Source organism: Pelmatolapia mariae, linkage group LG12 (assembly GCF_036321145.2).
Source record: "Pelmatolapia mariae isolate MD_Pm_ZW linkage group LG12, Pm_UMD_F_2, whole genome shotgun sequence".
Lineage (NCBI taxonomy): Eukaryota > Metazoa > Chordata > Actinopteri > Cichliformes > Cichlidae > Pelmatolapia > Pelmatolapia mariae.
In genome coordinates, this window is record NC_086237.1 from 18968035 (window position 1) to 18985399 (window position 17365).

At 40.0% G+C, this 17365-nt stretch overlaps 1 protein-coding gene across 4 annotated transcripts in view; it reads left to right on the forward strand.

Annotated features, from left to right (window-relative positions):
* adgrv1 (adhesion G protein-coupled receptor V1) overlaps positions 1-17365 on the forward strand; it is a 112230-nt gene that overhangs the window by 7952 nt on the left and 86913 nt on the right. For all 4 annotated transcript variants that reach the window (XM_063488944.1, XM_063488947.1, XM_063488945.1 and 1 more), the window contains exons 2-18: positions 4719-4906; positions 5625-5774; positions 8137-8232; positions 8686-8790; positions 9094-9207; positions 9413-9643; positions 9790-10127; positions 10835-11105; positions 12198-12524; positions 12983-13159; positions 13328-13551; positions 14688-14814; positions 15446-15631; positions 15802-15982; positions 16362-16525; positions 16601-16724; positions 16821-17081. In XM_063488944.1, coding sequence (XP_063345014.1) covers positions 4721-4906; positions 5625-5774; positions 8137-8232; positions 8686-8790; positions 9094-9207; positions 9413-9643; positions 9790-10127; positions 10835-11105; positions 12198-12524; positions 12983-13159; positions 13328-13551; positions 14688-14814; positions 15446-15631; positions 15802-15982; positions 16362-16525; positions 16601-16724; positions 16821-17081 — 3262 coding nt within the window. In that variant the 5' untranslated portion in view covers positions 4719-4720. The remainder of the gene's footprint in view (positions 1-4718; positions 4907-5624; positions 5775-8136; positions 8233-8685; positions 8791-9093; positions 9208-9412; positions 9644-9789; positions 10128-10834; positions 11106-12197; positions 12525-12982; positions 13160-13327; positions 13552-14687; positions 14815-15445; positions 15632-15801; positions 15983-16361; positions 16526-16600; positions 16725-16820; positions 17082-17365) is intronic.

Genomic DNA, 17365 nt, shown 5'->3' on the forward strand with positions numbered 1-17365 from the left:
TAAAGGCTTAATATCAGCTCTTTTTGTATGCCTCTTTTTCTCCCAAACCATCTGTCTGTTTGTTGCTGTTTACTTTATCTGTTTATCTTGATTAGTATCATTTATTCGGTCTATTTGCGTGGTCTGTCTTTAGTGTGAATTTTTACTGAGCAGACACACAAGCATTCCAGGAACACTGTTATATTAGTTGATGTTAATGACAGAGCAGTTTCTTTTTGTGGCCAGACTGACTCCAGATCACCAACCCGAGCTGTAAGATTGATGAATGAGATCCTACCACAAGCCTCCTTGTGTCAGAACGCTCTAGACGGCTTTGTGTTAGCATATGTGTGTGTATCCATTTGTGCGTTTAGTGAGCAGGCATATATGTATGTATATATATATATATATATATATATATATATATATATATATATACAACCACATAGCCTTCACCATGTCACCATGGGCGTCTCAGGGAAGCCTCGGGGCAGGGATGCTGCATGGGAAAGCCCTTGATTAAAACTCTACAGACTGTTATCCCACAATATCCTCAACCAAAAAGGAAGTAAGGGTATTGCTTTCCACTTTTACAACTTGCAGTACTAAGTAGTCTCCTCTAAATGATGAGAGGAAAAGCAGAGTGCTTGATTGTGGTTTCAGAGGCTAGGATTTTTTTCTTTACTAAGCTTCCAGTAGCGAAAAGGGTTGACAGATGCTGTCTTTGATAAGTGAAAAAAGACAAATTTCCTATATGAACATAGAGAAAAATTTAACTCAGTCACTGTCAAACATTAGAGTCTGTAAGAACACTGAAAAACTACTTGAATTGAAGCCTGCAAGCTTCATGTACCTTGTGTCAGATATCAATCACACCCTCCAAATTTGGCCGTCTGTTTCAGCTCCAGAATGTCCCATCTGACCCTCACTGCTGCCTGCTGGTTCAACCCCTCCACACCCTGAACACGCGCCTGTAGGGTCCAAGGGAAGGAATATTTTGGAGCCCAACTAATCTGCACTGCCCTAACAAACCATTGCAAACAGAAGTCATTTGACATAACATTTGACAGCATTTATTTCTTTAACTCAGTCACCTGACTTACTGCAGCTGACACACGGTGAATCTTGCACTGTCACGCTTACTACCGCTGTAAAGTCTTAGGCTTATAATGAATAATTGATGTTTAAGATTACAACGCTGAGGCCACTGTCAGGAGAAACTCTAGAGATATCAGCAACAAGCTCTGACCCCAGGAGCAGCCCTGCAACCAGACACCTCCTCAGCACCTCTGATAGGGATATCCAATAGATCACTCAGTGTGTGTGTGTGTGTGTGTGTGTGTGTGTGTGTGTGTGTGTGTCTGACTGCAAATGATCCGATGTAACAGTTTTTTATGAACTGGGCTCGTAACACCAGGTTGCCACCAGTTTTTTACTTTTTGTTTTTTTTGTAAGAAGGGCTGAGAGGTGTTGGGGCCAGAATACCACATCCTATCACAGATATTGTAGCTGTGATTCATCATGGCGCTTTTTATGTTTGAGCGTGTTTATTTGGCTATCAGGTGATGATGTATGCATTACTGAGATAACTAAAACAAAGTTTGTCTCCATGAAAAATGAACTCATGAGATGTATCACAGAAAAAGATGAGAAATAATGAAAAAGTGAGTGAATACTGAGTGATTGGATAGTGAACTCATGCCCCGTATACAGTAGAGCTTATGTGTGTTGTTCCATTTGCCTTTGATCTGAGCTTAACTTTTGAGTGCTAAGCAATGTTGTAGCTCAATGTCCACATACTAAGATACTTTCCTGGCAAAGCCTGCTTATGTAAAAGTAATCTGGAAGTATTATACACTGCTCAGAAATGATTACAGTGAACAACAGGTTTAGGAATTTGAATTGTTTTTTTAAAAGAATTATTCTGCATTGTTCCAGGCCAAAGGTTAATTTTTTACTTTAGCTTATTAGTGCAACATTGTGCTTTACCGTTTAGAAAATATTACATACTGCAGCGCTACCTATTTACTTGGTGCAGTTTGTGTTCCAGGAAGTAAAGTAATGCAGTAGGAAGGAAAGTAAGTGAGTAGAGTGTAGTCAGGATCATGGGGTAAGTCAATAAAAGCAAATTTGGATGTTCACATTGTACGGTCTCTTTAGTTGTGGGGCTTTCTGTGGCTTTATCTGTCAGATTTAAGAGCCCTCAGCTCAGCTGTCATCTTTTCAGAAGTTGGGTCCAAGATATTTGTGATGGACAGTGTGTTTTCTCTCCCGTGTCCTGGACTGTCACCCAGCTAGCTATCTGAGCTTTCAGACCGAGCTTTATGGATGCATGCTGATTTAGGCTGCTCTGCCAAATGCATCAATATATGAAAACTGGTTTGTGTGTGTGTGTGTGTTTGCAAGAAAGAAACTGTGTCTCTGCGCACCTCTCTACATGAACTGTGACTCCCAGTCTTATCAATGTCAAAGGTCTGCGCCAGGCACTCCATGCCGCCTTTAGCTGTGACAGACAGATCCTCGGGGCCCCTTAAACCCCTGGGGTCAGAATTGGCACAATGCGTGATGCCAGCACAAAAACTGCCCTGCTGCTTATAGAACAGACCTGTGCCATCCACACAGCATCTGCTTTGTATTAGGCCCTTTGAAGGAAGTGCGGCATCTGGGTCAGTGGATGTGAAAGGGCTGCCCTCTGTTTTGACGTGGGGTTGCTAGGAGGGTAGAGGGTTGGATGCTTGCTAACATCCATCAAAAATGATGGTTTAAATAATGTGAGGCAATCATTGGGAAGGTTGGAAATGAGGTTTTGGTGCATAACGATTGAGCAAAGATGTGGGATCTCAGACTATTTGAGAACTGAAAGCAATATAACATTGGAAGACTGAGACTGACTACGGTATGTTGCATTCTCTACAATAACACTTTGAAGATTTTCTACAAAGTTTACAACCTGTGGCCAGACCAAACTAGACATTTGGTGACTTTACTGTCTCATATAACTTAATTAGGCAGGCAAGTGGATACAATTGCACACACACACAGACACACACACACGCGCACTTACAAGTCAATTTCAGTGAGATGATACAACCAATGAGGTTTATGGTGTTTTACTCAAACTTTCGGTTAGTAATTCAATTGGTTTCCAACCCCAGGAACGAGAGCACGGCAAATAAGAGGATTTATTCAACCCGGGCCCCTCTTTGTCCAGCAACACACTCACCTCTGTTCCCCCTTAGCCTTACTCTCTGTTCCCCACTGTCCAGCTTTGTGACCCACCAGCTTTAAATCCCTTTTTGATGGATTTTCCAGCCATCTCTCCCTTCCTGGCATGTGTGTGATATATGCAACACCCCCCGCACACAGACACAAAACACAAACTCTTAAAACGTGCAGTATTTGTTGTATTTGTCACAACATAAAATTTGCACCAGTTTATTCTGAGTGTATTCATCAGTCGATAACTTTTAATGCTGTTACAGTGATTTCTCCCATTGAAGTTGACATAATGACTGATCGATGGTCTCCATTTAAACATCCTCCTGTACTGAGAATTACTCCGATTGATTTAACAGTAATGGAACAAATGAAAAGTGGGGTATTTTCAATGCCCAACTTTCCTAAATGATTTCTGTGTATGAAAAAAAAAACCCCAAACAGCATGACTTCATCCACTCTAGTTGCTGATGTTCTTTTTCAACCTTGTAATTAAGAGCAAATATTTTTTAAAAGACCTTACGTGTTCATACTGTTAGCCAGGCTGTGTGGTGCAGATTATGAATGGGATGGGTAAAAGGCAACAAGGAGGACACTATCTGGCTTTAGGTTGGCTCCGCCCCACGCGTCATGCTGTGTTGTTTTGTTTTGTTAACCATGACAACTGTCTCAGCAGCTCCATCCAGCTTCAGGATTATTCTGTGTGAGAGAGCTAAGCAGGGGGTGACAGAGAGGAGAGATGAGAAAACATGACAAGATGAGAGAAGTGGAGAGCAGAGGGGTGTGGAGGACACAAACTAAGATGTGAGGATTACTGGAGGAAGCAGGGGAGTCGCAAAATAATTAGAGAGAGGGAGAGAAGACAGAGGTGGTAATGCAGAATTGCACGGATTGCAGGGCATGACTTTTGATTCATGTGGTGAAGAACTGTAAACTCAAATGCAACTGCTTTAGCAGTTATGACAACATGAGGACAACAGGCATTGGACTTATGGGATACTGTTGTGAATCATTCAGACCACAATGACCAAAAAGCCTGCCAGGCTCCACATTATAAAAGCCAGCAGGCCTTCTGAACATCTGGCTATTCAGTATTGCCTATAGCACATAACAGTTGTAATGAGTGTGTATGTTTACATTTTAACATCAGTAATGTTTAATGTAAAAAATGTTTATTTTTGTAAACTCTGTATTTGTTTTTAGAGTTGTTTTTGTATCATGAGTGTCTATGAATAAGGATTTTTGATCTGAAGAAACTTATCTGTGTATTCTATGTTTCCTCGATATGTGAATCACTTTCTCACTAATGACAAATTTTGATGTGATGATTGTTTATTCAGAATTGGTCCTGTAGAGAACATACCAGCATTATGTACTAAATCTGAAGTATGTTTGTGTGTTATTAAGTATTATATTATTATTATTATTAACTTCTTTACATGTAAAACTCTTATTTCTTTCACTGCACATATTTTATCTGATTTGCTGCATTTTTCTCAATATTTTCTTCCATGTGCTGGCAGGAATGCTCCCTGCCTTCCTGCTAGCTGGGTTGATTCTGGCTCTGTCCATCCCTGGCACTACGTCAGAGTCAGCCACGCTGCGGTTCCTGGGGCAGACTGACTTTGTTGTCAACGAGAGCAGTACAGCTGTGGTCCGCCTGGTCATAGAGAGAGTGGGAGACCCAGTCAATGTGACAGCTTTGGTTCTGGTAGGATATGAAGCTTTCGTCTTGTGATACGTTTCTAATATTTGCATAGGTTAGCAACTGTTGGTGCTGTGAACTTACAAATAATATAGAAATTCACAACAGTTCACAGCACTGAGTGAAAATTACTGAACAATTCTGCAGCCTGTTGAATCATTCAGCCTGTTCTGTCTGTAAAGTTAAACATATAAGTGTCCTTATTCTGGGAAAGTTGACCTTCACATCAGGTGAACTTCAGAATCAGTAACTGTTTTGTCTATAACAAACAACGCTGATGATATAAAAGTCCCACTGTGTCAGCAGAAACTCAGTTGGAAATGAATGGATTTTGGCTTTACGTGGTCTACATGTAGCCCAGTGTCAGCTGCTCACAGTTGGTGTCTGGAAATACGAACTGGCGGTGCGATGAAGAGTAGTTTTAGGGTTTTTTTTGTGACTCTTGATATCTTTACCATATTTCTTGTTACATTAATTTTTATACCAAGAGCCTCATTGCTGGTTAAAATACTGTATAATGTCAGACTTCCTTCCAGCAACTAACAGAAATAGATGCTCAAGAAACTCATGCTCAAGCAAGTTCAAGTATAAATGAATTTTCTGAACTGAGACATGCAAAATGTTCAGGCCTGGAGCATCTTATTGGCACACTTTGACATGAATATAAAAATATATGTAAACTGAAAAAAAGTGAAGTTAAAATGTGTTGTCATGTTTCATTCAGCTAGAGGGAGCTAACACCGGGGACTTTGAAGCCATTAATGCTGCAGCCTTCCTGCTGTCCAGTGAGTCCAGTAAGACCATCTTTATTGCTGTGAAAGATGACGACTTGCCTGAAGCCGATGAGACGTTTACGTTCAACCTCATGTTACAGGTAAGAGCCCATTGCTTCTCTGCGAGTTGGTGCGTGTCACTTTCTTCTCGTCCCTCAGTACTGCGCTTCAGTGTGCTACTTAATTCATCTAAGATGAAAAATAAGGTGAACACATGGCTTGAAAAGCATGGCTACGTCAGTGTCAGATTTTGTGAAAGATGTGAAAATGATCTTAAATGGTACAAATTACAAATCTTTTTCAAACCAATTGCCGTCACAGTTCTGGATGACTTAAGCCTGGAGACTATCTCCATGGTTTCATGTAGCCTTTAGTTGTCAAGTTTGATTGATGGGCTGGCTTTGGCTGGTCTTGTTGTCTGCCCATCTTGTCTCTCACTTAGAGATAAAGGTCGTTTTGAATCCCCTGCGTTTGGCTGGTTGTGGGGATGACTATCCCGCTTTTCCCTGTCGGCTCGGCTTTCTTTTTTTTAAAAAAAAGACAAATCCTAAAATAATTTTTATACCCTTTCATTTTAGATGGATTTATTATTGTTAGGTTACTCTTATTGCACTTAACACAACAAGCTGTCTCATAAAGTTACCTTCCTTTTCTTTTCTCTGTGTATGGGAGTGAAACTAACACACACACACACACACACTAAAGCTGAGGGTAGAGACGCAACAATGGAAGCAAAGCACAGTAGAGATTCCTACATTGCTGTGAAATGCAATGAGTGTACATAAATAAGCTGAAATAAGTTAATTAATTAATTAATTAATTGATAATTTATTCCATGTGGGGTTTTTTTTCCTTTTGGCTCCCTCTCCTAAGGCAATTGTAGGGGAAACACCCCAGATTGTGAGCACTGTAGTCTAAATTAAGAGAACAGCAACAATTCTAAACATCTGTCAGCAAGAGTGGCTTTCTTCACATCAATCGTTCTCGATTTGACGCTGCATTTCTGTGACATCTGGTTAACATTCGGTAGCAAAACTCCATTTTTAGCCTGCTACTAGAGTGAAAGACCAAATGAGGCGACCACTTTTAGCCCTTCTATTTACACTACAATGAGACAAAGCTTTGGCCAAATACAAGCCTATCAGCTTACTGGAGTTATGTCTGGAGTACAAGTATGCGCCACAAAAGGTGTCATGGATTAAACACAAGAAAATAAAGGGTAAATCAGGGCCATAGTTATCATCTCTTACGGTTCAGTGTGTAAAATGTGTTACATTGCGGGTTGACTATGACAGGAAAAGATTTGTTTTTGCAGAAACAGTGTTGAGTCGTTGCAGATCAGAGCAGGTGCAACCTAGCAGCACAGCACAAAATTACAGAAACACATAGCGGATCATGGCATAAAAGACTTGGCATGGTTGATTTACAGCACCATTCTTTCAACAATGTTGTTTTTTAAGTTTCTAAAGTGATTTTTTCTTTACGTGAGTGTGTCCATATGTGTGTGGGTATGTGTTTGTGAGCAGTTTCCTGGCATGCTCAGTGGCTTGGATTGGGAAAAGCGTGTGGATTTGTTGTCTGTGAGCTGACCTGCTACAAGGGCTCAGCATAAGAAAGAATGTTAGAGTCTAAAAAAAGCCCCATTTGAATAAAGAGACGAATGCAAGAGGCTTAAGTACTTTTTTGTGTTGTTGTTTTTTGTTTTTTTTTGCCTTGGCTTGCTCTCACCTTTACATGTGGAGACCGAAACATGTAGTGGTTTTGATAAGAAGTTTCAAATGCACTTTGTTTGGCTGAGAAAACTTAAAGATATATAACACATGCTTTAGTGGAGAAACGTGTGTTTCTGTTTATAATACTATGACAAGAATGTAATATAGTTGGTCATTTTCCAAAATACCTGCAGTGAGTGCATATCCAGATGGTTGAAAGTTGTAAAGGGAATTTTGAAGTTTTGGTGGATGTCAGAACTGTTGGGTCTTGTAAAAACATATTTAAGCTCGCTAATGGAAACCCTGGAAACACCATGTAAAAGTGTGTTGTTGTTTTTTTCTTTTGAATCCTGTCTTGGAAAAGAATAAAACCTTGCAGATCATCAGTAAACACTTAGGTGCAAGCCCTGTTAACTCATGGTGTGATTTTAGGCCTGCTGGGATGTTAAGTCTTTCTGGTCTAGCACTGAATCAGAGAGAAGGGTACAAGTCCTAAAAAGGTTTCCTGCAGAGAGCTAACCTGACAAATCAACTGGTCTGAAACCAGTACTTCCTGTCTTTGTGCCCTCTCACCAGGGCTTCTCGGTGGGAACACAGGAATGTAGTGTAGCTCTTAGATAAGGCAGTCGGTCTGGCTGTCCACATGAGGATCAGGATTACCTTTGGTAGGGGGGGAAGATAAAGGAGTGTTAATGTAAATACGCTATAATCTTTGCTTTATCTAATCATTTCTATTCTCCTGACTTTTCAGAGTTCCTCAAATGGTGTTACACTGGGGACACCAAAAAAGGCAACCATCACCATACTGTCCAATGATAACGCCTTTGGAATAATTGCCTTCAACTCAGTAAGAAACTTTCCATCCACCTTCATCCTGTCTTTGCTGGTTCACCAATTTACAAACTTAAAAAAACTAAAACAAAACTGGAAACCAAAGGATTTAAGCACTTCAAATACAGTGACTTAATAAATTACTTGTTTGCTAATAAAAATAACGACAAGTATCTTTAAAAAAAAACGTAAAAAAGAGTATGGATATCTCAAAATCAAATACAATAATTTAAATTAAATGTAAATGTTCTCTTGGTTATCTTGTTACATGTGTAAAGAGGCATTTTGCTCGCTTCCACTGCCAGATTGGGGTTCAGTTCAAATGAAATGTATTACCTGTTTTTGTTTGCTGCTGCAAATGTTACATTTTCATTTATTCTTAATTTGGATGGTTCTAATTGTCAATGAATGAAATAGAATGTAAGCTGATTAAAGTTCTGTTTTCATGTTTTCTTTCTTTTTATCTCAGACTGAGGAGATCATAGTTGATGAACCCAGAGGAGGGAACCGTTATGTGCCTTTAACTCTAATTAGAGAAAAGGGAACATATGGTACTGTGACTGTAAATTTTGAGGTGAGATCATGTGCATAATATTAGCATACCTAAGTGACTTTTGTGTTTCAAGAACTAACAGTGTCTAACAAATCAGTGTTGCATGTAGCTTGTTAGATGCTTTTATAAATGAACCCCACTGCCTTAAAGACACTTGTGGATTCAAGAGTTTAGATGATTTAGATACAAATAGTAACATCTATGTTTAATAAATAATGCAACTGCTATGTGTTTCATAGTAAGGATAAATTCACATTCATGTTGAGCTCATGGGTTGTCAAAGTAGGAATATCACTGGGGTTATTCTCCTTCCTGTCTTCATAGATCGCTGATGGTCCCAACCCTGCCAGTGAGGATCTCAGTCCCGACAGTGGAAACATCACTATTCCTGTAGGCCAGGCTGTAGTGCACTTCAGTGTACTTATTCGGGATGACCAGGTATTGAACTGATTGATTACACTGGACCAATTAAGTTTCTTAAAAATCTGTCTCTATAAAATTTTTTTACTGCACTGGCAAAAGTTTGAAGTTTTGAATTTCTTTTAACTGTAAAATAAAGTGTACAGCATTTTTCCTCATCTTTTTTGCTACATACATGTTTAGAGCTTTGAATGGTATGTGTTTTGCTTTCTCTGTGTACCAGGTCCCAGAGGATGATGAAGTGTTTTCAGTAAGACTAACTGGTGTAGCAGGGGGAGCTCTCCTCAAGCCCAACGCCAGCAGTGTTCGGCTGAGAATCCTGCGTAATGACAGCCCTCTGCGGTTCTCCCACACTGTCATGGCAGTACCAGAGTCTGCGGCAGTCATTGCCCTCAATGTGACCAGAGGTCGATTGATTGAGGATGGGCCACTCATTGGCTCTGTTGACACTGAGGTTGTGTTCTTTAAACCTAGTTTTCATGTTTACATAGTCTTTTACTGCAAAAGCACTCATATGCACACAATCAACAACTTATATGTAGAGAAAACAAAAAGCATTTGTCCAATTTGTATGAAACATCTGGACTCTACTGTCTTTAGGTTTCTGTAGATTACATGGTGGTGAGTGGTGAAGGCCTGGGCAGTGCCACACCAGCTGTGGATTTCTTCGATCTACAGCCAGTCAGAAGAGTTACATTCCCTCCATTTGTCTATAAAACTAGCCTGCTGTTCAACATCAGTGATGATAATGTGCCAGAACTTGCAGAGTCCTTCCATCTGGTCCTGCTGGAGGACACGATCAGAGGAGATGCTGTGCTAGTATCGCCTAACTCTGTGCAGGTGACCATCGAGCCCAATGATAAACCTCATGGTGTCCTCTCAATCAGCAGCAGTGCACTGGTTCAGCCAATCAGCATCAATGAAGATCTGACACAGAGGTAGCATTGTTTTCTCTATAAATGGGTACTATAAAATTTGTTGTATAATCTAAATCATGGATGTCAAACTCATCTTATATCGAGGGCCAAAAACAGCCCACTTTGGCCTAAAGTGGGCTGGACCATTGAAGTGTAAAGAAGTTTAACTACGAATTTAATCCCTAAGATAGCTTAATATAAGAAAAGAACTGCAGTTTCAATAGTATGTCTTAGATTTTCCATGATACATATATGAATAGTGCTGTAAGAAAATGAAATAAATCTTTTTAAGAAATACATGTGTAAAATTACAGAAAAAAAATCTGGTAGCTTCCGTTAATTCACAGAAAATATACAGTTTTTCTGGTCCCATTGTATTAAAAAACAAAAGAAATTTCTATAGTAAATTTTGAAAAAACACCTTTCTGTTTTTAAATTGTTTATTAATCACTTAATTAATCTTGTGTAGCATGAATGGCAATGGAGTAGATCTTTATCAGTAGGAAAAGCTGTAAAATGTTTTAAAATACATTTAAAAGTCTGAAAGTCTAAGCCCTCCTTTAGATTTTCCAAAGCTATCCAGTGGGGCAGATTGTGCTGATTCTGGTTCCCGGGCCTTATGTTTGACATCCGTGATCTAAATCCTCTTGTGTTATATGCTAGCTAAATCTAAACGCTAATGTAAAAATAAAATCAACCATTTACATCCAAGATTATCACTCCTCCAGATATGATGGCATCGTTATTGTAAGAATCGGAGGCAGCTATGGTGAAGTGTCTGCCAACTGGTCCATCAGCAGAAACTCCAGTGATCGTTCACCAGTGTCACATGATTTGAGGCCTGAGGTGGGGCAAGTAAGATTTGCTGCCGGTGACAAGACTGCTATTATTCCAATAAACATTGTAGCAGATGATCAACCTGAAGAAGCAGAGGCCTTCGTTTTCAAATTGCTGCCTAGTACAGTAACTGGAAATGCTGAGGTTGATGAACCCATGGAGGTGAGTTTAAAAGACATATTTTTTTAAATTAATTAATTAATTTAATTTTTTAGGATTATGGATTATTTATATTATTATTTATTAGGATTATATTGGGGTATGTAAGAAAAAATTAGCTGCACTTGTTAGGGAACACATCCACATGTTGCATGTGTTTTGCATGTGTGTGACCTACTGTAAGGCACAGTGGCAAACTTGGCACATGCTGCAAAAGTCGACCCCTTAGTGTGTAACTTTGCTCTGTGGGTGTTCCCTTAATGTGGCTGAATCAAAACAAAGTCGAAACAGGCGGCACACTCTGAGTGGGGTGTTTCTGTGTTTTTTTTTAAGCATAGATGAAATGGTGACAAGTTTTTATTGCTTCCATCTTTGTCCAAGCCTCTTGGCTACGTGTGAAAGCAGTGGGCAGATCCAAGACTTGTTTATGTTCAAGGCATTAGATGGGACTATAGGGCCTGTTTGCCATGTGTGCAGAACAAGTTTGCTCAGAAGAATTTTCTCGATGCATAAACAAACAACTATAAAAGAAAGTTCATGACTGCTGTCAGTGAAGTTGCAGATCCTGTATCACACTCCAAAAACGGAAATATGCACATTACACTGTGCTTTAAATCAGCGAGCGTGCCAGACAGTGCATCTGACAAGTGTAGGTTCCATGACTGAACCACAGTTTAATGCTCGTGGAAACTACTCTTAACAGTCTTAGCACACTTAATTAAAGAGGATGCCCCTGCTAAAGTTAGCTCAGGGCTCTGTTTTACTACTCTCAGTCTTGCTTATTTTCTTCACTCTCTCTGTTCCTCACCTCTCTTTCTTATGATCAAGATACAATCTTAGTAACATAAAAACAGGATACTCCACAAAATCCTTCACTGTAATTGATGGTACACCCAGGCTTCATTGCTATTACTCTCGCATAGATTTGAGACCTGTTATCTCGCTCCATACGGGGACTGTTAACCCTTGTTAGCAGTGAAACTATGAATAGAGGGGCAATTTGTGTTTTCTAAAAGACATCATTCCTTCATCATTCAAAATGTTCCATATGTCTCCTTCTTCCTGGTAATTTTTTTTCTCCCACAATTTCCTCAGATGGTTTTCTACATTCAGGACAGTGACGATGTCTACGGCCTTTTTCGGTTTGACCCAGCCAAAGAGCAGAACATCCAGAGCCAACCTGAGGGCCGTTTCCTGTCTCTGAATTTTCTGCGGAGTGGTGGTACACGGGGTAACGTGTCTATGGCCTTCAGTGCCCTCTACATTCCTGCGGGTCCCATAGACCCAGCACGGGCCCGTGACCATGTCCTGAATGTTAGCGGGACCATTAATGTGGTTTTTGCCCGTGAGCGGATGGTCCACATCATACTGCCGATCAGGAATGATGCCTTTCTGCAGAATGGAGCTCATTTCTTAATACAGGTAATACCACTGGAAACAAGGTAATTTAAGTTGTAATTTAGCTGCGACATTTCACATTCACATCACCAAATGCATTCCTTCTGTTTCTGTCTGTACCTCTGGCCAAATTGGTACTATTCAAGGTTTAAGTGCCTCATTTGGATGTGTGAATGGTTTTACATTGGCACTCAAATCTGGCATGTTGCTATGGGATTTACCCAGCTGTCCAAACTAACAACATCACCTAACCCTTAAAGCTGGCAAAAAAGTACTAGAAAAGCCTTCTTCACATTCTGTAGATGCTTAATTACTTCACACGCTTTCAGGTTCAATACAAACACATATGTGTACAAATATACATGGACTGAGGGGAGCATCAACTACAAACTGACAATATAGTCGTATTTGAGTGTAATTTGTTGTTTTCTGTCTGATGAATATGTATCTAGCCTTCTATTTTTCTGTTCTATTTTTTGTAGTTGAATGCACTGGAGCTGATTGACATAAGTCCCTCAATTCCATCAAACAGCCCAAGGTTTGGAGGATCACTAAACCTGACCTTGACTGTCACCCCTGACATTGCAAATGGGGAAATTGGCTTTACAAGCAACACCACAGTGGTGGTTTATGAACCAGAGGACAGCAATACCAGCACAGTAAGATATACAAAGACTATCAGTTTTGTGAAGCTTGCCTTTGTTCACTTTCATAGTTCAGTGCTTCATAAGCATTCAGTGAAAAAAAAAAACGACAATGTTCGGAGTGTGAATAATTTATACAGACTGTGTCTAAGTGTAAGAGGCTGATTCTGATAATTGTCGTAGGTCAGCCTCCCTCTGCGGCGTGATGGGACCGACGGTCGGGCTGAAGTGTTCTGGAGTCTTAAGCCAACTGGAGCCAATCGTGGGGATGTTACTGCTAATGACCTGAACCCTTTTGGTGGTTCTGTCATCTTCCTCTCTGGGCAGAGCGATGCCTCCATCAATTTCACTATCCTGGCTGACAACATCCCAGAAGTCAACGAGACCTTACTACTCACTCTCGATAGGTAGGACCATTAAAGTTAATTGACATTCATCGTTATATTTATTTTAAGTGTTTATTTTAGTCATTATCAAATCAGTCTTGGCATGCAATAACTATAATACATTCACTTTTTGAGGTTATCTGTAATGGTTTAAAGTCAGCTTATGCACCACTTGAGTCCAATAGGATAGGAGGAGCTGACTAGGTCCTGATTCTTCCCGTTCCTCCTTAGCTTGTTTTGAGGTGCATGTGTATTGGGGGTTAATCTGTTAGTCTACATTTGGATGAGAACGACAGCTTTCTCTCCCTCCCACTCGTCCCCTGCAGGGTGGAGACTGCACGCTTTATAGTGTACTTTGGGTAAGTGGAGAGTGGAGTGAACCTGGGGCTTTTGTGTGGCGTGAATCACGTCTTTGTTTTTCACAGAAGGGCCTACTTCAGGCTTTCTGGAGGTCTTTGGTCAATGTGGGGATGAGGGGGTCTGGGACACGGTGGGGGATTTTGTGATGGTGTGAAAAAACGTAATTCCAAAAGAAAAGGATTGTTGGAAGAAAATTGAGAATCTTCTTTATATGTTCTTGCACTAATTTAACCAGACTTGATTATGTACCATTTAAAGATGCAAGTGTTTGTATGCATGCAGTGCCTTGACTGTGACTGTTTTGAGTGCTTCATCCTGTCGTGTCTTTGTTATTCCCATTATGTTATGCTTGCTTGGGTTCAATTTTCCCAGCACATACACATATACTTACTCCCCTGCTGAGAAATAAAGAGGCAGGCAGGCAGTTGATTGACATTGTTATTAAAAGTGGGCTAAACAGCGGGGCTTCAGCATATAGAGTCAATAATGAATGAGCATCACACAATACAAAGAATGCTTTGAGAAGTTTAAGTTAAGCTACTTAGTCATTGTTATTATTGTTGCACGTGTTACATAAACACACAACATAGCAAAAGTACAATAAGCAGACATTTCAGAGCTATACTCAGCATGAAACTGGCACATATCTGCCTTAAAGCAGCTCCATGTTAATGCAGCTCCACAATTCCTCATTAAAGACGATGTAATGGCATGTCTTTTTTTCTTGTTCTTTTGTGTTTAGTTGTAATAATAATAGTGTATGTGCTTATATATGCATTTCTGTGTGCACGTCTCAGGAGTAACGTTGAAAATCAGATCCTGAAAGCCGGCTTCACCAGCCGAGAGATTATCATCATGGAGAATGACGATCCGGGGGGAGTCTTTGAGTTCTCCCCGTTATCCAGAGGTCCATGGGTTATCAATGTAAGCCACAGTTTTAAAGCTGCCCCAAAAAGAAATAGAGTTTATTTCCATTAGTATGTGTTGTATTTGACCACCTTGGATGTGGCCCAAACTGTTGCACATTCAGTCAAAGACCTCCTGCTTATAAATTTAAAATCTGTATGTTATTGTTTTGCTTTTTTGAGTCAAAATTGGTATAGCTACACTTGACAATTTTTAGAATTTACTGGTCAGTTTAGGTGTTTTCTGACTCACAATTGACTCACAATAACTGACAATTACTCTAACCTAGTGATAGGACTTTGAAATAATTCCCTAATGTGTGTTACACATGTAGAGTCCAAGTTTTGCCTTGATAATTTAGCTTTTTCCTGTGCATTGTGACGTTAGAAATAGAAATTCATCTTTTGTAGCAGCTTTATTACCATGAAATAGTATTCAAATGCAGGTGTTGCTGATTTCATTAATTAAAGGTCTCTACCTGAATACAACCTTTATAATAATAATAACAGTAATAACAGTAATAATAATAATAATTTCAGAATGGTTGCTGGGAAAATGTATTTTTGAAAAATGAGTTAAAATTGACTTAAAGGTTCAACTGAATATATTCTTAGCTTCTTTGCTCTGAAGCTTGTCTCTTCTAACCTAGGAGGGTGAGGCGGTTGAATTGCATGTGGTCAGAGCCCAGGGACAGCTTCTGAAACAGCTGATACGATATGCTGTTATGCCCTCGGGCAACAACGAATTCTACGGCGCTACAGGCATTCTGGAGTTTAAACCCGGAGAGAGAGAGGTGGTGGTGGCACTGGTGGCACGGCCTGATGGGGTGCCAGAGGTAAGAAATGGCAAGATATTAATATTTACTTATTTATTTTCTGTATTTTACACAGTGCTGCACTGTAATTCCTTCCTACTTTCCCATTTAATAAGCTATGAAGTTAATGTTTTAAAACTTTTTCAGGGTGATTACTGTATTTGTTTATTTTGTTATGTGTGTGCGTACAGCTGGACGAGACTTTTTCTGTGGTACTTAGCAGCCACAGCACTCCACCTAGTCGTCTTGGCAACCACCGGGAGGTCAACATCACCGTTCGGAAAAATGATGACCCCTACGGAGTCATTGAGTTCAGCCAGTCAGGACTGACAGTGGCCATCAATGAGAGCAAAGGAAACGAGACGCGCCAGGGTAACTTGAAGTAGCAGTCCTTTAGATAATAGTAATACTTTTCCAGGTCAAGTGGTACCTCATTGACACTTAAAATGGATCTAAGAGGAGTGAATCACAGAAAATTAGAGTGTCCAACTTTCATGTGATTGTTAAGGAAAACAAAGGCTGTCTGTGTTTTTGTGTAAAACATGAGGACATGTTAATGGGGATAAAGTAGTTCCTCTAGTGAATGGCCTGTATCACCTGTATTTGCTATAAATAAACATGTGTACAGCTGTTCACCTACTGTTTCATTTCAGAATGGCTGTACAGCTAAAATCAAATGTAGTTTATCTGTGAGAAAAAAAACATTCAATATCTAAATTGATCATGTCTGTGTGCCCCGTTTCTCCTTCAGCTTTGTACCCTGTGATGAGGAACAGGGGTCACTTTGGCAAAGTGTCAGTTTTGTGGGTCTTGGAGCCAGCACTGTCTGGAGACGTCCGCCCCGTTCGAGGAAACATCACCTTCGAAGAGGGGGAGTACCAGAAAAATCTCACTCTCTTCTCTGTACCTGATGAGGTAAAATGTAAACTAAACCTTAAAGAGCACATCATCCATCATCATTTCTTTGTTTAAATTTCTTTTTTTTTTAAGATTCCAGAAGAAATGGAGAATTTCACCATCACACTGTTAAATGCGACAGGTGGAGCAAGACTGGGAAACATAGTCAGTTCCAACTTATGGATTAATAAGAATGATGACCCCATTTATTTCTCAGGTAAAGATTTGATTACATAATAATACATGTGTTTTCTAGCTTGTCCTCCCTCTCTGACATCCTTCCCTTTCCTTCATTTTCGCACGCTCATCTTAGAACCTGTTGCTGTGCGGCTTCAAGAAGGCGGTGTGGCCAACTTTACAGTTGTGAGGGCAGGACGGGCAGACTTCGTGGCTACAGTGATGTACCGAGTAGAGTACAATGATGCATCACCAGATGACCTCTTCTTGCTAAGTAATGACACAGTGCTGGTATATGCTGTGGGTGAATGGACGAAGAACATCTCTGTGGCTGTAAAAGATGACGACATACCGGAGACTGATGAGCCTTTTTACATTGTTCTCTACAATGCCACTGGTAAGTATGTGCTTGTTTTCTTAAAAAAGTGATGAGAACAAAAATGTAGCAACATGCATTACAATGATATATGTGTTTATGGCAGGTATTATATGCTTATATAGCATTTCTTTATAATGTAAATGTCGTTCTCTTGTAATAAAGAGGGGGTTTTTTGTTATTGGTTTAGAGTAAACCATATTTTTCATGTATTTTCTTTTGGTTACCTGCCTTTGGACAAGAGGAAGGTACATTCTCTCCAGTACACGCTGGACAGGTCATTAGTCTGTTGCAAATTGATCGGT